Here is a 25,357-nt window from a genome sequence, read left to right as displayed (position 1 = left end):
CTTATGGAAGGGGGAATGTGATGACCAGTGACATCAAGCTGGCTGTGTAGCAGTGCCAATGTGGCATAACCAGGGCCTGTGGGCAGTGATATTAGAAAGGGAAGGAAGAGGAAAGAGTTGACAATTCGTGTATGAAATAAGCTGCTTTTGGTCACTGGATTGATGAGGAGGAAGCTGAAGAGAATTTAGCTTGGGTATATAGTCAGGACTCATGGAATCAAGATAAAAGACATGGTGGGTAGGGCTGTACAATTTTCACCTTTCCCTCCAAATGAAACCAAACAGAACATAATTGAACATGCCAATTGTCTAGGATCTTCATTATGTCAGTTGTAGATACAAGTACAGATGATTTCATATAGGATGTGTTTTTATATATCTAGTAGTATTCACTACAGTATAACTTGAGGCTTATTTCTCTCAGACCTGGATATTCCAAAAAGGATTATTGATCTCTTTAGTAAATGTTACAACTAGACATACTAAATTTTGCCAGGTGTGGTGGTACATGCCTGTAATCCCAGTGACTCAGGAGACTGAGGCAGGAGACCCACAAGTTCAAGGCTAGTCTAGGTAATTTAGCAAGCCCTTGTCTCAAAAATAAATAAGTAAAATAAGATAAAATAAAAGGGCTGGGGATATGGCTCATTGGTGGTTCACTTCCATGGGTTCAATTCCCAGTACTGCTAACAAAAACACAACAAAACAGAACAAACAAGCAAAAAAACCCCTAAACTTTACAAGTGAAATTGTATGGTTTTTTTTGTTGTTGTTTTTTTATTTGTAGATTTTGAAGTCTGAACATGGGTCCTCATTTACATAGTTAGGTAATTGTACCTAAGCAAAACTTGCCCTTCTATTTTTGCTAGTTTTATGACTTAAACTCTAATGTATCTTACATTGATTTTTTTTTTTTTTTTTTTTTTTTTGGTACTAGAGATTGAACCCAGAGGCACTCAACCTCTGAGCCACACCCCCAGTCCTTTTTTTGTATTTTATTTAGAGTCAGGGTCTCACTGAGCTGCTCAGTGCCTTGCTAAATTGCTGAGGTTGGCTTTGAACTCTCATCCTCCTGCCTCAGCCTACCAAGCTGCTGGGATTACAGGCATGTGCCACCATACCCAGCACATTGATTTTTTTATATAGTTTATATTCGGAAACTTTCTCATTATTATTTTTCTTGAGTGAACTCCTTGTTTTATGTCTTTTGTTTTATTAGACATCATTTGGAAATGGATGGATGTAGGTGATTTACTCAGTGACAGGGATCCACCCCAGGGTCTCCCACATGCTGGGCAAGTGTTGTACCACAGAGCCATACCCCCAACCCAAGATTTTTTAAAAAAATGTTTATTTTTATTATAGATGGATACAATATCTTTATTTATTTATTTTTATATGGTGCTGAACCCAATGCCTCACACGTGCTAGACAAGTGTTCTACCTCTGAGCTACAACCCCAGCTCAAGATGTGTTTTTAATTTTGGTTGCATATTAAGTGATGGCTTTTGATGACCTTTCTTTCATCTTCTGAAAATTATATGCATGTAATATCTATAGAAGCCACATGGTGGCAGAAATAGTGCTTTGAAATTTAGTAGGCTTAGAAACATGCACTAAGATATTGTCTGCAATGTATCTTCATCTTTTCTTCTTTAAAAAAAAAAGCAAACAAATAAAAAAAACATAATAAAGGCCTAAAAAATTATAAAAAGAGCCTCCTTAAGAAATCAAACATTACAAATATAGTTGAAATCTTTTGGTATATTTTTCTCTTCTGGTTCTTTCTCCTCTTTCTGCTTTTCCTCCAGGAGAAAACAACTTTTTCTGAATTTGGTATATATCAATTCTATGCATGTCTTTATGCTTTCTTTTATACATTGGCATATTCTCTTTTAAATTAATTACTTAATTTGTTTCCTTTTTTGCAGTGCTTGGAATCAGGGCCTTACATTCTATCACTGAGCCACACCCCCAACCCCACATTTATGTATTATGAACAGTTTATTGGGATTGTCTCTTTCATTACAGATTTTATGTAGCATATACTATTGTGTTACTATAGAAATTTCATTTTTCACTCTCATTTTTTTTTATGGATTCATGTAGCTTTGGTGGATTATTTTTCTTTCACAGACAACTAGTATTCCTTTGAAGAGATCACAACTTTTAAAATCTATTTTCTTGTTAGCCGACTTTGAGAGAGGCAATGTGATTGTATGTCAGAGTGATGACAAATGGGGCCTTTGGGCACACAGTGCTCATCCAGAGCCTGGTGCTATAATGTACCAAGTGTGTGTGCCATTTGTACTTGTGCAAAATAGAGGTCCATTTATTTCACAGGATATTGTGAAGGTCAAATACAATACTATTTAAAACATTGACACCATAATTGCTGTTATTAACTGTCATTAAAACAAGATGACAGTAATATAGACTTAGCTTGGCCTGTTTTGTGCATACACATACACATGCACACACACTTACACACATACATTATAAACTCCAGTGGAACAGAAATCATCCTGAAAGAAGTGGGAGAATAGTGAAAACAGGACTTCCAGACCACTCTGAAGTGGCTTCTTTCTTAAGGCCTAAAGTAAGAGTGTTATCTGCCAAGAGTGATAGGAAAGGAGGCTGGGATAGGTGATTTGAAATTGCTAAGGGTTTGAATTGGCCTTGTTTGTGGCATGATTTGGCTACATACATGCAAAAGAATGTCCCATGTAGATATATGTGCTATTCTTGTTTGGATTTATTCTTAGCAATGTGTTTAACGGGGGAAAAAAAAAAAATCAACCGACCCCTCTCCAAACTCTTCTCTCCTGCTCCAGCAGCTTCTCTTACTGTCGGAACAGTCTCCAAAACTGGATGTCTTCAGACTTGTAACTTTCCCTCCCTGAAATCAAACACTTTGTGGCTTTTTCTCATGGCACATAAGTCATGTAGCCTGGCATTGGCAGTCTTCAGATAGAGTCTGAAATACCTAACTGGCCACCAGTCTTCTGCTCCTGCCGAGCATTCCCTGGGGCAGCCTCTATCCCTACCCCCCATTTTTCTCTACCTAGAATATTCTCTCTTCTTTCTCAGGGACCTCCTTTCAAAATTTAACATTTCCTTAAATCTACTTTATTTGATCTCCAGCAAGTCATTTACGATCCCTTAGATAAAACATCCTCAGAACCTCATTAGAAAAACCACCCACTAAACCTAGTAATCCTGCCTAGTACCTTCTCTGTACTGTCACAGTGTGTTGTTCCTTTCTTTTTCTTTTTCTTTTTTTAAGCATTTTTTAGTTGCCAAAGGATCTTTTATTTATTTATTTATTTTTAAATATTTATTTTTTAGTTTTAGGTGGATACAATCTTTATTTTTATGTGGTGCTGAGAATCGAAGTGCCTCACGCATGCTAGGTGAGCGTGCTACCACTTGAGCCACATTCCCAGTCCTGTTTATTTATTTATTTATACACAGTGCTGAGGCTCAAACCTAGGGCCTCACACATGTCAGGCAAGCACTCTACTACTAAGCCACTACTCCAACCCTGTGTTGTTCCTTTCTTAAACTGGACATTAGCATACCATGTTCTGACTTCAAGGAGTCATACTTCTTTCCTTCCCGACTTTTTGAACTTTTTTTTTAACTTAAGTATTTTTATTGAGAAATTTTTCTAATAAGAAAGTAGAAATGGGGGCTGGGGTTGTAGTTTGATGGCTGAAACAGAAATGTTTGCGTCAAATAGACATGAGTTTGGATCTGTACGCTGTCCCTTATTGGTTGCATTGTTTGGTCCTATAATTTAACAGTTTTAGGAATCAGTTTTGCCATCTGTAAAATGGGACTAATAATGATACCCACCTTATAGAGTCATGATGAAGATTATAAAAAAGATAGTATACACTTTGTGCTCAATATGTACTTGTACCTCAGCTGCTGATAAAAACTCTATTAGATAAGTAGTCTGACAGAGATTCATGTAGTGTGAGATAAACATATTTGTGTCCCTCCCTTTTGAACTATTAGGTTCAAGCTGAATTTAAAATGCTAATCTTTCTGGGAACAAGATAAGGCCTTGTGAAGTACAACTCAGGAGTCTGTTTTTTTTTTTGGCTTCTCAATAAAAGAATGTGGAGAAAAATGTCAACAATGTCAGCGCCTGCCGCGCCTCCCTCCCTGCCCCTCCTTCAGTCCATCACCCTGGCATCTCAGGCTTTGCTTCCTGATACACCTCAGGCTCTTTCTCCTTTCTGTTTTTACCTTCCCACCCTAGCCCAAGCTGCTCTCTTCCCTTTGTCACACAGGACCAGGACTGGTCTGCCCTTGCAGTAAGAGGAATATTTAGTGTATACTTGATCTTGTCCGTCCCTTCCTTCAAACAGCAGCTTCCCATCACTCTTAGGATGAAGAATGCCAGGCCCATTGCAATATGGCACTGCCTGTCTGCCTAATCTCATCTCACCTCTGACTTTCTCCCTCGGTCACGCAGTTGCACTCCATACCTCAGGCCCTTCCAGGTATTTGAGGTATCAGAGCCAGTGATTCTGTCTCAGGAATCTTTCTCCTGAAATGCCACCCCTCTCCCTGCAGTCAGCAGTCTCATAGCACCCTACTTTTTTTTACAACTTGACATGTTTTAAATTATAGTCTTATTTGCGCGATTATGTAATTAAGGCCAATGTCTCCCACTAATGGTACCACCAGGTCACTGAGTCTTTGCTTAGAGCAGGGCCCAGCATGTGTTAGGCACTCACTAAAGGTGTGAGATTTGAATGACTGGATAGGGGGGCACAGTACCTTCTCCTGTGCCCATTGCTGAGTCCACCCTCCCATCAGGCCATTGTAATGTTTTTCTTTCTACCCCTTCATCACAAAAGCCTTGTCCTGATGCTCATTAAAGTTGAGTGACAACAGACCCTCTGCATATGACTTCTGTTTTTTTTGCATTAACCTGAAACCTATGTTCTTGGTTTAGAAGGTCTGAAGCTCTTCCAGTTTTATCCCCTCATAGGTTGTCACATTACTTAGAGGTCTCTACTTGGAGTGCCCTCCATGTCTCCTCTCCTTTCTCCACTCACCTCTTTTCTGGTATTTCAGTTCTTATCAACCAAAGACATTTTGGTAAATATTTTTCTAGACTGTGTCTGAGTACTCATATATGGTACATACATGTGTGGTCTTTTCATAGGATACAATCTCTGGTGTATAGTATCCTATGGTCTTTTCTTTTTCATTTAACAGTTAGTATATCATGAACACTGGTAATTTGAATAAGCTTGGTCCCCAATGTAATGGTATTAGGAGGTAGTAGAACTTTTAAGAAGTGGGGCCTGGTGGGTGGTAATTAGGTTAAGAATAGTACCCTTGGAATGCTGTTAATAAAGCAAGGCCACTCCATGTTTGTTTTCATCCACATATTTTGCCTGATTTCACATCTGCTATCTGGTGCCATTCACCATGTTGTGACAGCAGGAGGCTGTCATTATATATCTAAATCCTACTTTCATCATTAAACATTCATTTGAGTTAGGAAGAAAAAGATAACAGTAGATGATAGGATAAAGCTGATATCAAAATGAGGCAACACAACTGTTTCTTTACCTTTAAGATGAGGTTTTGCACAGAACATGATGATTAGTGAAAACGATATGACATGACAATTGATGTGTTGACAATACTGACTATAGTAATGAAACCTATGCTAGAGTGAGACAGGAATTGTGATTTAATTTTTAAGATACACTTCTTGAATTTCAAGGCAGGGAGAACCATGTTTGTTCTTCCTGGTCCTCAGAAGATCAGAATTGCTGGCTTGCACCTGCCTATCTTGGAATGTAAAAATAACTCTATCTTTCCTCCTCTCACATACAATAGGTACTTCACTTATTGGATATTTTTTAAATGAAGGTATAGTCTAGCAATGTGCTTAGCAAATGGATACAAATTACCACACACACTCACACACCCCAAGTGTATGGTAGGTGAGCAAGCAGTAGTTATGGTTGTTATCTGAAAAGTTGTATCTATGTGTATATCTTGTTTTAAACCAAATTGTGTGAAAATATGGATTCATATATAACTCTTGTGAAAAGATTACCACTAGAATTCCTTTGTAAAACAATTTCATTTGGAGAATGAATATTTAACTTTGTAGTTTTCGAGAGACTTTGTTTACCACCTTGAATGAAGTACATAATAATTTACCCTCATGGAGAAAGAATATTGTCCTCCTACAGACATAACTCCTGTTCCTTCCCTGAGACTTAGGTGGTCTCTTGAGGCAGAGTCTGTGTTCTCCTTCAGCAGGGGTATATTGGGACTAGGATGGTCAGCATGCCTTTTTGTGGTCTTCTGTATCTTGTGTCACTTGCATACTTGGAACAGCTGACCAAAGATAAAGTGAGCAGGGGTTAATGAACAGGAAAAGCTGAAAAGCTGTGAGTGTCTGTCTCCTCTGTCCATGCTTCTACACTCTGAGGGCTGGGCATGTAGGCGGTCTTCAAAGAAATGTTTGTATGAAGGTATGAAGCCTGCCCTTGGATTCCTGTTTTATTCAGGATTGGGATTCTGACTGAAGCAACGAAGTAGTAAAGAATACTCCATCAGGGATCCTAGGTCCTTTCCTAAAGTTGAATAATGTTAATCTGGGGATAAGACTATGGAGATGATCTAATACAGCCAGTTCTGTTTCCAAATGGAAAAATTGAGGACTTTGATAGTTACATGACTTCCTGTGTACTTATATGGCAGTCACAGCAAATAAGTTACCAAACAAAATTATCAGCTAAATATTTCCTGGTTCCTTCTTGGATCCTTCTACCAACCTTCCTGTGTTCTCCTTTGGCCCCTTAAAAATGTGGACTTAGTATCATGAAGATAGAGAGATCAGTAGAATAGAAGGAAGAGATTGAGGGGGAAGGAGAAGGGACAGGAAAGAGGAGGAAATACGGAATGAATTTGACAAAAGTACACTCTGTGCAAATATTCTCTGTGAATTCCACCTTTATGTATATCTATAAAGCATCAATTAAAAATAAATAAATGAGTGGAAGGTAGATCAGTAGAGGAAGGAATATAGACAGAGGGAGGTGGGAGGGAAAGGGAGACCACAAGGATTGAAATGAAGTAAATTAAATTCCATGCATGTATGACTATGTCAAAATGAATCCAACTATTATGTACAGTTATAATGCACTAATAAAAGGAAAAAATATAGACTTGCCTAGGTTATTTCAAATTTTATTCTAAACTCTTTTGGATATATACCAAGAAAATTTGCCATATTGTGTCAGTGGCTTCTGAGAACTTTTTTTTTTTTTAATAGTGGGCATTGAACCCAGGGGCACTTAATCATTGAGTCACATCCCTAGCCCATTTTATTTTTTATTTTGAGACAAAGACTCACTAAATTGCTCAGGGCCTCATTAAGATGCTGAGGCTGACTTTGAACTTGTGATTCTCCTATCTCAGCCTCCTGAGCTGCTGAGATTGTAGGTATGTACCACCATTCCTGGCTCACATGGGCTTTTGATGACAGCTCTAGCTGGCAATTTGGATGTATCATGATTACAGAAAGCCTGATTAAGGAAAAAATTCAGAGGAACTTATAGAAAGTAGCAGTGTTTTTTTTTATAGAAAGTACTTGTGAATGGGACATTCTGGATAATTTTTCTGACAGTTGATGCTGCCTTCTTAAATTCTTTATTCTGTTAGTTTTAACTTGAACCCACTCCCAATGGTATATCTTTGTTTGAACTCTCCTGAAGCAGAACTATAACACTGGGTTCTTCCTTTATAGTGATAGCTCAAAACACCTCATTTAGGAAGGTAGTATGCTGGCAAATAAACGTTTATGAGATGTCTGTGTGTTGGACATAGTGCAGAAAGATATTCTTGCTGAATTAGAGAAAGTTTGGTTTTCCCTGTAAATGATTATCCATGAGATAAAACTTAAACCAAAAAAGGACTTGTTTCCATCAAGTCCAAAGTTGCAAAACATAAAATTTTTCTCTTATTAGATATTATGCAAGGAAGTTAATGGCCTGGAAATATACAACTTTTTAAACAGTTTAGAGGCCTCTAGTACCAAGTGTAAAGCTACTGGTAAGGATCAAACCCAGTGTCTCACATGTGCAAGGCAAGCCCTCTACTGCTGAGCCACAACACCAGCCCTGGTAAGGAGCCCCTTTAATCATAACTCTGTCATGGAATTTTATTCTAAATTCTTTTGAAAATATACCAGGAAAATTTGCAATATTGTGTCTGTGTTTGGTGACTTCAGAGAATTTTTTTTTTTTTTGCTACTGGAGATTGGATCCAGAGGTGCTTACTGAGCCATATCCCTAGTCCATTTTATTTTTTATTTTGAGATAGGGTCTCACTAAGTTGCAGCTCTCTTGCAAAAGGGAAAAAATGGACAATTCAGTAACACTAATGATCAGTTTTAGGGCTTAATGTTCATTTAGGTTTCTTTATCCTTCTATGACTGAAGGATTTACTTACAACAGTATGCAGAAAACTTGATTATGACAACTTTAGGTAAAAATCGAGGGTTTTTAAATTATTATTATTATTCACAAGTGTTTATACTTTTGGAAGGTACTCTTCAATTCTACATATCTGAAATCTCACAAAAAAAAAAAGTACATGTTTTTCTAAGACTGTGGAAAGGATGTGTCCTTTTACATCTATTTATGTAATGTGGAATGTTAAATGGGAAACCAGAAAGTTTCAAAATTCTGGAGAGTTCATCCCAAACATAATATTACAGAGTGATTTGGTCTTGAAGTAAAGACAGACTAACACCCACAAAAAGAACCTCTTTATTTAACAAGTTTGAATGCCTGCATGTCCCTGTCCCATAGACAGGGAAATGTTGGATAAATGACTGCCCTCCCGGAGCTGCTGTTCAAGGACAGAGGTGAATAAAGAAACAGCCTATCATGAGACCATGTGATTTTGATAGGATCACAAGCAAATACAGGGATCCTTGGAGTCAAAAGGGGATTGTGGTGCCTGAGGTCTAGAAAGGATTCTTGGCAGAGATGGTCCTGCCAGGGATCCTCCTTGTCTTAACAAGGCTGCATGTGGAAGGGCCAGGAAATGAGTGGAAGCACAGTCTGTCCTGGAAACTTCCTGACATCCAGTATGCTGGGGGCCAGAGGAGTATCAAGAAGGGATCAGCTGGCACCAGATGGGTAGCATACCTTGTTCCCCTTGTTTGCTGTGTATCATGAAGGCAGTGGAACCATCAAAAGGCTTTTAAGCAGAGTCAATAAGTGATCGATTTATATTGTAAAAGATCACTTTGCTTGGATTAGAGCAGAATAAGATTGGTGGTAGATCAGTTGGGAGACTGAGAGAAATCATAGGGAGACAAAAGCAATTTTACTAAAACAGAATCTAGCCCATTTCAGGGCTCAGAGTAAAGACATAACAAACAAAAAGTGACATTTAAGAGTCTTATACTACAGCATTAGAGAGTTTTTTTGAGAAGGGGGAGATCAGTATGAACGAGAGGGTCTAAAGTAGGAGTTACATGTGGTCTTCCAAATTCCCCAAAACTGCTGTAAAAATGTGGTGCTCGCATGTATTTTCTGGGAAAGTGTCATTAACTGTCATCAGATTCACAAAAGATCTGTGACTCCCAGAAGATTGAAAACTTCTGGGTTAGTTGTTGTCCTAGGAAGAGACAGACCTCATGGGTTACTCCATAGAGCTTTGATTTAGTCATCAACTAAGAGCTTAAACTTGTAGAAGAAATTATTATCAGGTTTGCTGATGTCGTTAAATTTGAACAGATTGCTGTTTATGCCTGGAGTCAAAGTACAGGTTCAGTGGCAGGTTGGAAAGGAGGACAGAGTTAGATGGAGAGTTGTAATGAGACTTACAGATGAAGCAGTCTGAATGATGCTTGGCTTAACAATTTGTAGGGACTATTGTCAGTTAACATGGTTAACACTGAGCATGGGGGAAAGAAAGCCCCAGGAAGTTTTATGATGCAGCAGATTCCCATCACTGCAAGTGATGTTATATAGGGGTGAGACATTGTGGAAACCGAGGATGGAGAATTCTGTACTGAATAGGAGGCTGGACTCACCTTCAAAGACTTTTTAGAATACAAAAATGAAAAGTTTCTTGGAGACCCATGAAAAACGCACCAATCCAGGCCTCCCTCGGTACTGTCAAAATCATTCTAAGACAGCTGAAATTTGAAATTTGAAACTCTTTTTAAATAGGCTTGATCTGAGCATTCAGGCACAGTTGATAATTCTATTTCTATGGGAAACTATGTTTAAAAGGAAAAAAGATAAGAGACCCGAGACCTCCCTTTCTTGTACCCGCCTGCTGTATGTGCAGGGTTTGTGCTCCTACCCAGTACTGATGTCCCTGTGTAGGGACAGTTGGTTATCTGACTGCATGCAGCCTGAGTTCTAGTCAGTTGTGTATTTTGTGGCATTTGTGAATTTCACTTTCAACAATTGTGGGGGTGCATGAAGATGCCTCTGTTTCCTTCCCCAGCTCTCCTTATAGCAGTCAGGTCTTGGTACATATCTGAAGGGATGTGGTGAGAGAGGGCGGTCCTTTGTCTCTGTCTCAGTAAGACAGTGCTTACAAGAGCCTTCCCCAAAGGCCTAGAATCTAATTTTACTCTGTTATAGCAGTTTCATTAGAACATAAGCATCGATTTACTGAAATTCCTATTTGTCGGTCCAGCCATTAGAGAAGTGAAGGGACAAGAGTTGACATAGCTTGTTTGTTACAGGGCTTGGAACTGGTGTTTTGTTCCTTTCATCACATCCTCTTAAGCCTAGACTCATCAGATTCAGGATCCGTCCCACACAGTTGGTGTTTCCTGTCTGGGTAAATTTCAGTAGTCACAAATCTCTGTTTCCTTGTCAGCATGCTGCATTTATTTTTTAAAAGCTCTTAAAAATAAAAAACAAACTATTACATTTTTCTAAAGAAATAAGTCTTTTTTGTTTGTTTGTTTGTTTCCTTTTCTGGGCACTGGGGATTATCCCCAGGGCCTCACTCATGGTAAGGACATTGAGCTATAGCCCTGGCCCAAGAAAAAGGTCATATTTCATGTTGGAGTTTCTGTGTTAGCAGACTGTATACAATTATTTTGTATTTTATTCATCAGCCATCTATTTTGATGGATAGAGGTGGGGGGAAGATTGGTAATGGTTTCTCTTCATTTTAATCATCTGTTTTTATGTAAAAATGAGAGAATTTTATTAGGACTGCAAATTTTATGTTTTATTAATGTAAACTTTAAACCTTCCTGTATATTAGGTCTTAGGATTTACTAGGCAAGCATTCTACAACTGAGCCACATTCCTAGCCTGCTACTTATTTTTGAATAGGCAATATTTTCTTTTCTTTTTTTTTAATTTTTATTTGTTTTAATTAGTTATACATGACAGGAGAATGCACTTATCTACTTTGATATATCATACATAGATGGGATATAATTTCTCATTTTTCTGATTATGCATATTGTAGAATCACATTGGTCCTACAGACACAAACATATATAAAGTAATAATGTCTGCTTCATTCTACTATCTTTCTTCGAATAGGCAATATTTTCAAAATTTAGAAGGCATAAAATAATATGTAATGGAAAATTTATTTGCTCTTCTAGGTTTTTCAGAAGCAACCAATATTACCTTTGTTTTAAAATTTCGGAGTGTGTGCAGATATCCTCCCAGAGAGAGAAAGATATGACTGTTACCTGATTTTTGTGAAACACCTCTCAAGGCTAATTAAACCTACTATTAATGACAAAATGTGTTAATCTTTTTCCCTTCATCTTTAAACATGTATTTATATTTAATGGAAGTTATAAAAAGTCATATTTTCCAGTGTGATGTGGGTAACAGAGGTGGCACCAAGGGAAGCTTGCATCTATGTCTTGAATGAAGGAGTAGGATATAAATTCCCTTTGGGCAGATATGTACCTTAATTTTTCTATTTATGGTACAGATACGCTTAAGAAAATATATTAACTCCCTAACCCTTGGTATATTAAAAAGGAAAAAAGTATCAGACTTATTTCTCTGTGATTTTATGGTTGAGGGGATTCTAGAAGGAAAAGATGTTACTGGAGACCTAGGCCAGAGGCCTGACTCTGATATCCAAGAAATTAGGTCCAGCCACTTGCCCCAAAAACCAAACAGAAAAGGTAATGGTGAAAAGCATGAAAGGAACTTTTAATCAGTGTAATTACACCTGGAAGTCTAGGGGACCTGTGTCCTTAGTCCAGTCTTTGAGAGGCTGATAGTGACCGTGAGGTTTTATAGAAAGGAAAATGAACGTAAGGGTTTAGGGGGCTTTTCATGGGATCAGAGCAGGTGATCTTGATCAAGTGTGGTCTTGATCACTTGTTCTGTCCATCAGGATTGGTCAGGTGGGGTCTTGATCTCTGATACTAAAATTGTGATGGTGGTGGTAGGGGCGTGGTACTTGAAATCATCACAAGATGTTTATCAAATCAGACTTTGTTCCTGGAATCTAAGGTGACTTATAGCAAAGGAGATGGATGCAAAATGGAGGTAGAAATGCCAAGTCTTTAATTCTACTTTAGCCACCCATTGGACATTTGAAGACAAACAAGTATAACAGAGGCTGGGGCTCAGTGTAGCACACTTGCCTGGCATGTGTGAGGCACTGGGTTCGATTCTCAGCACCACATATAAACAAATAAAAGTCTACCAACAACTAAAAGAAAGGGAAAAAAAAAAGAGTATAATAAAGAGACTGGTATAAATTGCCCAAGAAATTGCTTATAACTATGAAGTTGGATTATTATCTAAGAACTTGCCAGTCTTGAGTGGGTCTGACTCAAACAAGGATAGAGCCTTGCCTGATGTGGTACTAACATAATTTGGAGCTGGTTAACAAAGACTTGCCCATAATATTTGTCTTCTATTATCTGCACCCCCAGCTCCCACCCCCAATCCAGTACTTCTTTCTAAGATCAAATACACAGATAACTAGCCATGCTGGCACAGGAGGCTGTGCTGGAGGATTAATTGAGCCCAGGAGTTCAAGCCTGAGCAACACAGTGAGACTCCTGTCTCAAAAACAAAAAAGACAAATACACAAATAAATAGACTGCATTGGCACCATAACTGACCTTTAGACTGATGGTGTTAGATGGTGTATGTCCAACCAGATGGCTTTATGAGTAGGGATTATTCAGAATGAGTAGTTAGATTCAGAAAATCATTTAATGGAGGTTGATGGAAGAAACTGTCTCTGTTTTAGTTATGAATTTTTGAGTAATATTTAGTGGGAAGGGGGTGGATCAGACACTTCCTTCCCTTCTAAAGAGGATTTTAAATGGAGTGGTGAGAGGGAGGAATTGGACTACTTCCCTTTAGAATTCTGCCCCCCTCCTTTTTTTTTTTTTTTTTTAAAGAAAATGTCCTTGTGAGCCACTAGATGCATCAGGCACGCTTTTAAACTGACAGCTGCCTGTGAAATGTATTTCTTGGCAAATAAAACAGGACTGGACCTTTTTTCAGTTATTACCTTACTGGAGCTTTTTAGCCAATTTTAATTCATAATGATCCTGTAGAGATTTATAAAGGAATTTATTTGATTATCCATAACAATTAAATTTTGCTTATTAGTAAACATGTGAGCAACCCGCCCTGTGCATCACTGACTCCCCCTCCCCAAGGTGCAAGGCCCAGAGATAAGGCAAGTCATGCCTTTCTGAGGAGGGTGTGTACCAGAGAGAAACAGGAAGCTGTGCTCAGCGGCCTGGCCTGCACTGCCTGGAGGTTTCTAACCCTGAGTCAGGTGTGCTGAGGTCCCTCGGCAAGGGACACTGCCTTTCTGAGCGCCGGCAGCCACGCTGCTGAGCGTAAATGCTTTAAAGTGTCAGTAATTGATGTATATAGAGAGAACTATGACTGCATTACAGCTTAAAGAGCTTTCACATTCAGGTCTCTACAGGAGAAGACGAGAGCGTCCTGATAGTTTGAAACTAAATGGGCTACCGGAGGAAGAGCTAAGGTGAGTGCAAAGTCAGGGTTGATGAAAGGTCAGGGCTCCTAATAATTGTGGTGGGGATTCCTACCTAAGCGGAGACAGCAATGGGAAGTAAACGTTGAGGAGGAAACACTTAGTCTGTAACTAGAGTGCACACAAGCCCCTTGTTGTGCTTGACTGGAACCCTGCACAACTAGAACTCTTTCCCACTTCTTCACAAGATGTTTAAGTTGTTGTAGCTCCTCTTCAAAACTGCAGTATTGTGTCTTTCAGCACCACTTGATCAGAGAAGTTTTTAAACTGAGAACAGTTGGTTCCCCCCTAAATAGCTTAGAGTTTGTTTTGGTTTATTTAGAGTACATTTCTGTGAGGAGGTTTTTAAGCATTGTTGGGGGTAGTTGTGGTGCTTGGGGTAGGGAGGGGCTTGTGGAATTCTTTGTTATTGAAATGGTGTAACAAAGGAATGCAGTGGAGATGTTGAATGTAACCTAGGAAGGAAGGACATCAAAAATCTGGAGACTGTGTTGACACAAAAGTTAGGTTTTGGTTTTCAAAGTTAATTTGCCTATAACAACACAATTGTAGTTTTTTGTTTTAACTAACTGGAAATTTCTTTTCAGATTTGTGGTTCTGAAAAGTCCCTACAACATTAAGCCCATGTTAAAGTACTGTGTAACTGTGAAGGAAGGTTTGGATTTTGTTTCTGAGATGAAGAGTTCCTGTTTCAGTGCTGACAGGCTGCAGTAAAGATAGACTTCCCTCTTTTTAAAATTTCATTTACTGTATAAGTAGTTTGTTTTGGATTACTAATTTAAGTGTTTGAGTGTTTTGATTAAATGATGGAAGGGCTATCTATACCTGTGTACGATTGTTCTTTTTCCTATAAACTCATTTTCAGAGTTTATTTTAAATTTTCTATTTAAATTTGACAGTGAAGAAATTAATAAGCTTTTTTAAACTCCAGATTTGTACTTAAGTGTCTTATAACCAAATATAGATGATAGTATTGGAAGGGAACTTTAGAAGGGGAAATGTTTTTTAAAAAATTATTAACTTTAGTTTTTGAAAAGAATAATAGCATTAAAGAAATGTTATTGATGCTATTATTGTCATTTGTTCTGTCAGATGTGTCTTAGCTAATTTAATGTATGAACTTTGAATTGACTGGAGTTAAGTACAATTGAAAAGCTTCAGTTTCTATTGTTACAATGTTTAAATGTGAAGTTAGTGAAAATATTGAGCTCTGTATTGCTAACCAGAATAGGTGGTTGGAAGTGACCTTTGAAATCAACATTTATTTGTAGACTCCAATCTTCTCTGAATCCAAGAGTGAAGTTACCAAAAACAGTTTTAGTTTCATATTTTGCATTTTAGGGGTTTTCTTTTTTAAAAAACTCAGATCTATAAAACAACATTCTAAATCAACCTCTTTTATTTATTTTGAGATAGTAGCCAAAAGTACCTATGAATTCAGTTACCTATTTGGGTGATTATTTATGTATTAACAATGGCCTTTGAAATACTAGATTTTTTTTTTTTTTTTATCTAGAAATTAAATTAAAAGGTTAGGGTTAAATGTTTCTTGTTCCCGTGGGTCTAAAAGAAATATTTTCCACCCATTCTGCTGATGTAGTTCCCTAGTGATATAAGGGACTTTTTTCTGCCCCTGCTGTCCCCTATTGCAGAGAAAAAGACCATTTTCCTTATTTAGAGATGCAGTTCTACCAGGAAAAGTAGACAATTTTCCATTTTCTTGTGGTTTTTTAGTCAGTTTAGAGAGAGAGAATTTCCCCTCTCTAGGTATATTAAGCCTCAGGTTTTTCAGCTAATAGGAATAAGGAAGACTTAGGAATTTGAAGTTCATTACATTCCGATTTCAGTGCCAGTTTGACAAGTTATATATTATTTTTGAGCCTTGGTTTGGTTTTCTTTAAAATGGGGATAAAAATGACTAGTGTTATCCAACATTATTTACTATCTCAAAATCCCCTGAGGCAGTGTCTTATCTTGTGATTAGTGCTGAAGGGTTGATGGTATCATAGGGTTAGTGTACCATTCACCTAATTTTTATTGAGTGGCTGCTCTATGCAGTTATGAATAAGACACAGTTCTTCCTTTCAGAGAACACCTAGGTTTTGGCATACTGAATATGACCAACATATTTTTCATATGAGTATTTATTTGACTTTGAATACATGTACTATCAAACATTTTCATGCTCTCAAGTGTTGCTCAAGAACCATTTCTACTCTGATTCCTTCTCTACTCCCCTGTTCATTTTCTTGGCATGTGTGTGAACTTTAACAGAAAAAAACACTAGAGACTAGAAAGGTCCATGCCCACTGCCAAAAAGCATTTTTCTCATTAGTTTAAATAAATAAAAAACTACACTCCAAAACACAAAATAAAAGTGTTTTAAAGAGCACTGTGGGGCTGGGGATGTGGCTCAAGCGGTAGCGCACTCGCCTGGCATGCGTGCGGCCCGGGTTCGATCCTCAGCACCACATACAAACAAAGATGTTGTGTCCGCCGATAACTAAAAAAATAAATATTAAAAATTCTCTCTCTCTCTCTCTCTGTCTCTCCCTCTCTCACTTTCTCTTAAAAAAAAAAAAAAAGAAAGGAGGCAATTTAAAAAAAAAAAAAGAGCACTGTGACATATATGAAAATAGTTGGCTTCAAACTTGAAATTGTTCAAAACAGACACATGTAAATGCAACATGATAAACACTGGGCTTCTGCTTTTTTTTCCCCCAGTATTACATCTGATCTGAAAATTACTTGTATAAAACAATATTCAATTTTACTTAACTTTGAACAATGGAACATTACCCCTGTATTTGAAAGTCATAGTGTTCTAGGGGACTCAGAAATCAATCTGAGCCTCATACTTCTTTCTATAGGATATCAATCATTTTTCCATGAAAATTTTAATGCCCCCAAATAACATCTATTATATACCCATGTACATATACTTACTTCTTAGTTATTTATTCTTTCTTAAATTATGTTGTACGTGAATGTGGTGATTTTTAAGGAATCTTTAATGACAAATACAACTGTTAAATTTTGTGCTTTAAAAATTCTCCAAAAAAAAATCACTTTTGCTCTGCCTCAGATATATGCAGTCTGCAAATGAATGAAAGGGGCATCTCAAAATTCAAGACTTTGCTAGCCAGGTTTAAAATCTAGTTTAATATAAGGGTTAGTGAACAATAACCCTCAAACTAAATCTGGCCCACTGCCTGTTTCTGTGTGGCCTACAAGCTTGGGATGTAGTTCATGTTTTCAAATGTTTGAAAAATAATAAGAAAAAGAAAAAAGTATTTGTTGACATGTGAAAATTATATGAAAATCATATTTTGGAATCTTTAAATAAAGTGTTATTAGACCATAGCCATACTTATTTGTAGGTGTTGTCTATAGTGGTTTTGTATTAACCTTGCCAGATTTCAGTTGTAACTCACATTGGTATGGCCCACAAAGGCAAAAAATATTTCCTATCTGGCCCTTTACAGAAACCCTTGGCTTACTTACGGTCTAGTGCTAAGATAAAGAACCCTTAGATCGTTCCCTGATACTTCTTGTTAATGTTTCTGCCTGTTCCTCTCCCCATCTCCCAGTTAGATTTATTATGCCTGGATAAAATCAGGGTTGTGTTGGCCACGTGAAATGAATGTTAGTCAAAAAGTGTAATATGATACTTGCATGCATCTCCAATAGTTTAAAAATATAATGAAAATGTAAAGTTAATGGAATGTAGCGGTAAGCTGGTCATTCTTTAGAACTTCATGTTCTCTTTTCCTTTAGCACTAATCTTGAAGTGACCTTCTTCTGGTTGCTAAATGGGCTAGGATAACCAGGAACATAAAAAAGAAAAAATAACCTTTACTTTCTGGTTATTGAGTAAACGTTCTCAGCTCATATCTTTCTAGATATAGCATATAAAATCATTTTTAAACAGAAATGTCCTTGCCTTGATTTCAGAGTAAAAACTCAAATCATGTGTTCCTGAATAATACATTACAGTTTATTAAATGCTTGTTATGGATCCTCATATTAAAGGTTTGTGTGTGTGTGTGTGTGTGTGTGTGTGTGTGTGTGTGTGTAACTTCTTATGATCCTGTAACAGAGGAAGAACTGGAGGCTATAAAAGGTGGTCATCATTGCACAACCAGTTCCTGTTCTTGACTCAGATAAGTCAGTGCATAGAGTTCAGTTGGGGTTGGAATAGATCCATCTAGGATAGAGTTTCCTTACTGTTTTGCAGTTTGCTGATTGCTTTTTGGCCTTCTTTTAACTGAAGCACTGTTCACTGGGATGCGGTGGCACATGCCTATAATTCTTAGCTGCTAAGTCTGAGGTTGTCCAGCTTCAGGTGTTTCTGACTTACAGATGCCTAGCTGAAATTCCTGCCTCTTTTCTCACATGGACACATTCTCCCTGTGTCTGTGTCTTCAAAAGGCCTTCTTCCTTTTTTTGTGCCTTATCCTTTTTTTATAAGGACACCAGCCATGTTGGATTAAGAGTTTAACAATACTCCAGTATTACTTTGTCGTAACTTAAATCTTCATTATATGTACAGTGACAGAGAAGGTCACATTCACAGGTACCAGAGGTTAGTATTTTAATGTTTTCAGGGGATGTAATTTTTACCCACAATAATGGTCTCTTTGAATAAGAATATATAAAAATTAAAGAACATTCCAGTCTTCAGGGTTTTTAAAAACAAGTTTTGTTGAGGTTAAAGTAATGAATCTCAGTAAAGTGCCCAATTGGATTGTTCAGCTTGATCAATATTGATATGTATATAAAGTGATACCATAGCGACAATCAAGAAAATGAGTGTGTTCATCAGTTTTCTCATGCCCATTTATAGTGCTTTCATCTTTCCCTTCCCTCCCCTCAAGCCTTAGGCAATCTTTGATCCATTTTTTATCACTGTGGATAAGTTTGCAGTTTTAAAATTATATATAAATTGCATGATTTTATTTATATATAATTCGAAAAAATGTGAGCTCTTATCCAGGGAACTGTGTGGCCTCACTAGGTTTTAGAATAAGATTTGTTACATGGAACTCCTGAATGCACTTGATCATCTTAAAAATTAAAAATGTAACATTGAATCTAAAAATAAAGGTTAACCTCCTGCACTTGCCTGTGGGTAATATGTTTAAAACAAAAATGAAAATTTCCTGCCTCTTGTTGATAAATATTTGCCAGAGAAATATCTAGGTTGAAAAAGCTGAAAATATTCCATTTGCATAAGTCATAATGAATATGTAACTTAAAATTAAACATTGCCAGAACATCCATGTTTTCCTCTTGCCTAAAATATTATCCTCTTGCCCATAGCAAAAAGTGTGTAAGGGGAACCAGAATGAGGCCAGAAGCTACAGCTAAGCATTGCATGTAGGGTGTTTACTTATATTTGACAGTTTCTGTTGCCAGCATTAATTTTTAACTCAGGTGTATAGAATTATTTGGACCATCTAAAATTCTGCAGTGTTTTGGAAAATTTTGACATTTCCAAATGCTATAAAAGATATTCATTGTTTTACAGTAAAAATAATGGCAATTATTTTTTAAATATCAGAGATAAATTGATGTTATAGTTATTTTAAACAGTGAGATTTTATAAGAGTATAGATAGTTTAGAAGGTAAAAAATCCTCTTGGATTTGGGATTATTCTTTGTATGGCAGTTCACAAATACCTTTTAAAATGGATTCAGCTGTTCAACACAAAGTATAGTCTTGGATCTTCTTAATTTACTGTTGTACTTTACTGAAGGGATATATTCCTAGATTGTAAGTTTCTGGTTTACTATGTAACATATATTTGTCTAGAAAGTTTTGCTTTAGTCTACATGTATTGAGGTCCTGCTATGTGCTAGGAAATTGGGGATATGACATTGATTAATGTATTCATTATCTACTAACATGTAATCATGTAACCTAGCATATTGTGGGAAAAACAGGCACAGATAAATAATTAAGATATACTTTATTGCCCAAGGATGGCAAGGATAATGTAGGAACAGAGTTGTGTGTTTTTTTGTTTGTTTGTTTTGCATCCAGGGCACTTAGCACCTCACTTTTGCTGAGGCTGGCTTTGAACTTGCGATCCTCCTGCCTCAGCCTCTGGAGCCACTGGGATTACAGGTGTGCACCACCACACCTGACCAGAGTGTATTTTTTTTTATATTTATTTTTTAGTTTTAGGTGGACATAATATATTTATTTTTTAATTTTTATGTGGTGCTGAGGATCGAACCCAGTGCCTCATGCATGCTAGGTGAGCACTCTACCTACCACTGAGCCACAACCCCAACCCCAGAGTGTATTTTTGATAAAGGGCCAGGTAGTAAATATTTTAGGCCTTGTGGGCCCTATAGTCAGTGCCACAACCACTCAGCTCTTCTATTGTAGTGTGAATGCAGCTGTAGCAAATACATAAATGAGCCAGGTGCTGTGGTGCATGCCTGTAATCCAAGCAGTTTGGGAGGCTAAGGCAGGAAGATTGTGAGTTCAAACCCATCCTCATCAATTTAGCGGTGCCCTAAGCAACTCAACAAGACCCTGTCTCTAAATAAAATATTAAAAAGGGCTTGGAGTGTGACTCAGTGGTTAAGTGTTCCTGGGTTTAAAGCTTGGTACCAAAAAAAAAAAAATAAAACAAAAACCCTGTAAGTGAATGAATTTAACCTTATGTGTTCTAATAAAAGTTTATTTACAGAAGCAAATGAGAACCATATTTGGCCTGTGGGTACTGATTTGCTGACTGCAAACTTAAAACAGCGAACACTTATTATCTCACAGTGTCTGTGAATTAGGAATCCAGGCCTAGCTTAGCTGAGTGCCTCTGGGTTCAAGGTCTTTGATGAGCTTGTTGTCGAGTTTCTGGGCTGTGGTCTTCTCAGGACTCCAGTGGAAACAGTGATCTGAGAGTAACAGATCAAGAATAAAGCCATAGTCTTTTGTAACATGATTTCAGAAATGACCCTTTATCACTTTGGCTGCATTGCCTTCATTAAAAGCAGTAAATCCCTGCCTTGCTCAAGAGGGAAGAATGACACAAAGATGTGAGTATCAGGAGATGAGGCCATCAGGGTTGCAGTGGCTGACAACCACACGGGGTTTGACCATGTACTGAACTAAGCCTCAGGTTCCAGAAGATGTGAAGTCAAGGTACTTTAGAATCACTGATATACTCTGCATAAGGATATCACCAAGTAGTGTCAATTATCTGCTTGTTAAATCTTCCCTCTATTTCTCTTTGCTTAGGATATGTATTTATGTCTGTGAATCATGTCATGCCGTCTATAACTACTGTCTTAATAAAATCCACTTGCAGCCAGGCATAGTGGTGTATCCCTACAATCCCAGCTACTCAGGAGATTAAGGCAGGAGGATTTCAAGTTTGAGGTCAGTATGGCAACTTAGCAAAACCTGCCTCAAATAAAATGAATTTAAAAAAAGGTGAGGGTATAACGCTATGGGAGAATACTTGTTTAGCATGCATGAAGCCATGTAGTAAAAACTGATTCCCCTGTGGTAAAAAAGAAAGATCCAGGGCTGGGGATATAGCTCAGTTGGTAGAGTGCTTGCTTTGCATGCACAAGGCCCTGGGTTCAATTCCCAGCACCACAAAAATAAATAGATAGATAGATAGATAGGAAAGAAGGAAGGAAAGATCCACTTGCATCTTCATGAATGATGTAGCAGCACCACATATGCCTCCCGTGTATTTCCCCATCTTCTATGTTTCCTGAGTTTAATTTCCATTTCTTACTTCATTGGTAGCCTTCAGTAAATAGTTATTGAACAAAATCAAATGGAATCCAAGAAAGAAACTTAAGAAATGCAGGTTTAGGGATGTAGCTAAGTGGAACAGTGTTTGCCTAACATGCACAAAGCTCCGGGTTCAATCCCCTGGTGCTGCAAAAACAAACACATGCAGAGCTGTGACCCTAGCACTTAGGTATATTCCCATGTTCTCTTATTTAATTTCTTCTTTATCCAGTTATTAAGGGGGTGAGACTGGCAGCCCAAGACCAGTTTTCTCATCACTCACCTTCTGTTCTCCCTGCACCACCATGTGCTTCTCTGGTATCACAGGACACAATCCCACTTTTTACTGCTGTTAGTTGTAACCATATCTCAGCTCTTACGCCACTGTATAAGATGTCTAAAGGCAAAGTCTCGATAATCTGTATGGGTTCTTGTGAGTTTTTTTCTCTCAACTTTTTCCTTCACAGTGGCTTTGATAAATACTCAGTAAAAATTCATTGAGTTATATGAATAAATGAGACCCATGAGAGCTTGGTGTCAGCCTTATATTCATCATATTTGCTTGTATTACCATGGTCCTGCTGGACCTCCTGGCCTACATCACAATCCATGTGTTAGATTGTGTTTTCCCTCTGATAGTAGCCTTGATTCTACTATTTCTCTCCTGCATCTGTAGTCATGTGTCTCTTTCTCTTTCTCTGACTTACCACTTACCTCTTGTGAACATGCTTAATGCCCTGCAGTCCTCAAAGCCAGTTTTTCCTTCTATGGCAGGCAGTCCCAGCAACCCCATAACTTGGATTCTTAAACCTCTATAGTCCAGTGTCTATTCCCACCATGATCTACTGCCCTGGACCAATTTGGTCATTCTTGGTTTTTAGTGGGAGAAACAGCAACAGACTTTGGCAACTTAAGTGGAGAATGACTTTATTGGAAAGATTTCAGATTGCACACAGAATCAACAGAAATGGGAAGATTGAAGAATCAGGACCAGAATAGGCAAGAGCCAGGAAGACCAGTTAGCAGACCTTATAGCCAAGGTTTTATTGCTGGGACAGGGACTATCACTGAAGTCTAGGTTATCCCAGGCAAGGGCATGGGGGAACCCAGATGCCAATACTGTGCTGTTAGGGAGCAGGGAGGAGGAAGCCCATCTCCCAGCCTCAGGGTTCTCACCATAACTCAGATTATTTTCCCTTTATTTCTTAAAATTTACAGTGGGAATTTACAGTTTTAAAATTTACAAAAATTTCTCTTCCCTTCATCTGCAGCATTACCTTTTCTTAGTAGTGTTAATGATGGACTTGTGATGTAGGACCATGGAGTTCAGTGGGACTATGATGATATAAGTAGTTTTCCTACTAGTTACCACCTCTTTTCACTTTCTCCTTTTTCTTCCCTTCAGTATTTCTCAAAGCTCTTCAGTATTCGTGGCCTCAGATACCATCTATGTCAAGGTGACTGTCTAATTCAGGCTAGGAGTCATTCCTAATTCTTATTTATTGACTTGCACAGTTTAAACTAGTGGAAGTTCAGATAAACTTTATGAATGAATAAATGCTCGAAATTAGTTATGAAAGCAGTTTATCAGATCATTTATTGAATAGACAATGAAATCAAATAGTGTGTTTGGGTTTTTTTCTTTCCAAACTAAACCTGAAGTCATAAAAAGAGATGCATGTGGTAGCACACACCTGTAATCCCAGTGGCTCTGGAGGCTGAGGCAGGAGAATTCCAAGTTCAAAGCCAGCCTCAGCGACTTAATGAAGCCCTAAGCAATTTAGCAAAACCCTGTCTCAAAATAAAATAAGAACTGGGGATGTGTCTCAGTGGTGCCCCTAGGTCCAATTCCTGGTCCCCCCCACACACAAAAAAAGTCATAAAAAATGATAGAATATAGCATAAATGAGGATTTTAAAAGCAATATTATGTAGGGCTGAGGGTGTAGCTGAAGTGTAGCACATATGCTTAACATGTGCAAATCCCTAGGGTAATCCCCAGTACCAAAAACCAAATTTGTGAGTGTACCTCCTTCTAACCCCTACCCCACCAAAGTAAAGAATCTTATTATCCAGTTGAGTAGTACAGAGAATTCCAAGTTCAAAGCCAGCTTCAGCGACTTAGTGAAAGAAGCCCTAAGCAATTTAGCAAAACCTTGTCTCAAAATAAAATATAATGATCAAATGTGGAGAGAAATTTCAGTGCATTTGTTTTTAAAGACAAATATGATAGTGATTAGTTGTATAATTTTTTTTTAAAAAAAGCCTTGTTTGACCACATTTGCTTGAAGCAATACTGATAGATTTAGTGACCACCATAACCAGCTCTGCAGCTCGGCAGAAACTTTTTTGCTATCATCCTTGTGCATCTTCTTATTGCCATCTGCCACTATAACTATTTAAAGGAAAGCATTGTTCAATAATATTAAGATGAAATGGTACATTTTATTTTCAGAATTCTAATTGCTTACAGGTAATGGAAATGAAGAAATGGAAAGATTACAGGAAAGAAGTATGAGTATGCATGAAACTAGGAGTGGATCACAGATTACATGTGAGGTTCTAATTTGTAATGTTTAAGTCATGTTTGAGTGGAAAAAAGGACTTACAGTGTTGTTTACAAAATGGTTTCTTCTGTTTGAATGAACCTAGCTTGGCCTTCTGAGGTGTTTATAAAGAAAGAGAGAAGGAGACAGTGACTGAAAATGATTGACTCAGCTACCAGTGAGTTGAACTTTCATTTGTAATAGAAACAGCTAAATATGTGATCATTTCAGAAAAATAATCAGTGTTTTTAGAGCTTCTGATTATCATAAAAATAGACCCAAAGATGCAACTATGAGTTACATAGCAAACTTTCCATTTGAGAAAAGGAGCAGGTAGTTACTATATTTGTTTGACATTTCATCTTTTAGTAACCTTTGTGAGCTTGTTTGTTTAGCACATTAGGAAGTGGGACTGTGAACTTTAGTCTTTCTGAACATCAATTTCCTCTAAGTGTAAAAAGACAGGGTTGGTCTAGTCAGAAGCTTTAAAAGAGATATTGGTTCCCTGGCAGGATTTCCCTGGGTACTATTTATATGAAGTAAATCAGCAGTTCTCTGTGATGTGAGAAGGGAAGGGAATTCGTGGCTAGACTCACAGCCCTGGATTCTTGTCCTGATCACCTTCAGCTGTCCTATGGCAGCAGCCAAAGAACCTTCGTTCAGGGCAAGGTGCTCTGAAAGCCAGCAGAGGACAGCCTACCCTTACTTAGATGCTGTGATTTTGCTTACTTGAACCAAGGCTCCTTCAGACTTCGTTCTGCTACTGAACACCAATGTAGGAAATAAAGCCTAAATATATTATGCTTATGTGCTGAATTATTTATGGATCAAATGATGCTATGTGTGGAATTAGCTTCAAAATATTTTATGCAACTGGGCATAATGGTGCATGCCTATAAAATCCCAGCAGCTGAGAAGGTTGAGGCTGGAGGATTGCTAGTTCAAAGCCAATCTCAGCAACTTAGTGAGGCTCTAAGCAACATAGGGAGACCCTGCCTCAAAATTTAAAAATAAAG

At 37.8% G+C, this 25,357-nt stretch overlaps 1 protein-coding gene across 3 annotated transcripts in view; it reads left to right on the top strand.

The window, feature by feature from the left end:
• The window catches only part of Lims1 (LIM zinc finger domain containing 1), a 156,912-nt gene that overhangs the window by 89,377 nt on the left and 42,178 nt on the right, over positions 1 to 25,357 (top strand). For 2 of the 3 annotated variants that reach the window (XM_076832585.2, XM_076832584.1), the window contains exon 1: positions 13,922 to 14,028. The exons of the other annotated variant lie outside the window; for it this stretch is intronic. In XM_076832585.2, coding sequence (XP_076688700.1) covers positions 13,922 to 14,028 — 107 coding nt within the window. Of the gene's footprint in view, positions 1 to 13,921; positions 14,029 to 25,357 lie in introns of those variants that run through there. 3 annotated transcript variants of the gene reach the window in all.

This window comes from Callospermophilus lateralis, chromosome 14, assembly GCF_048772815.1.
Source record: "Callospermophilus lateralis isolate mCalLat2 chromosome 14, mCalLat2.hap1, whole genome shotgun sequence".
Classification (NCBI taxonomy): domain Eukaryota; kingdom Metazoa; phylum Chordata; class Mammalia; order Rodentia; family Sciuridae; genus Callospermophilus; species Callospermophilus lateralis.
This window is presented reverse-complemented; position numbering and strand designations above follow the sequence as displayed.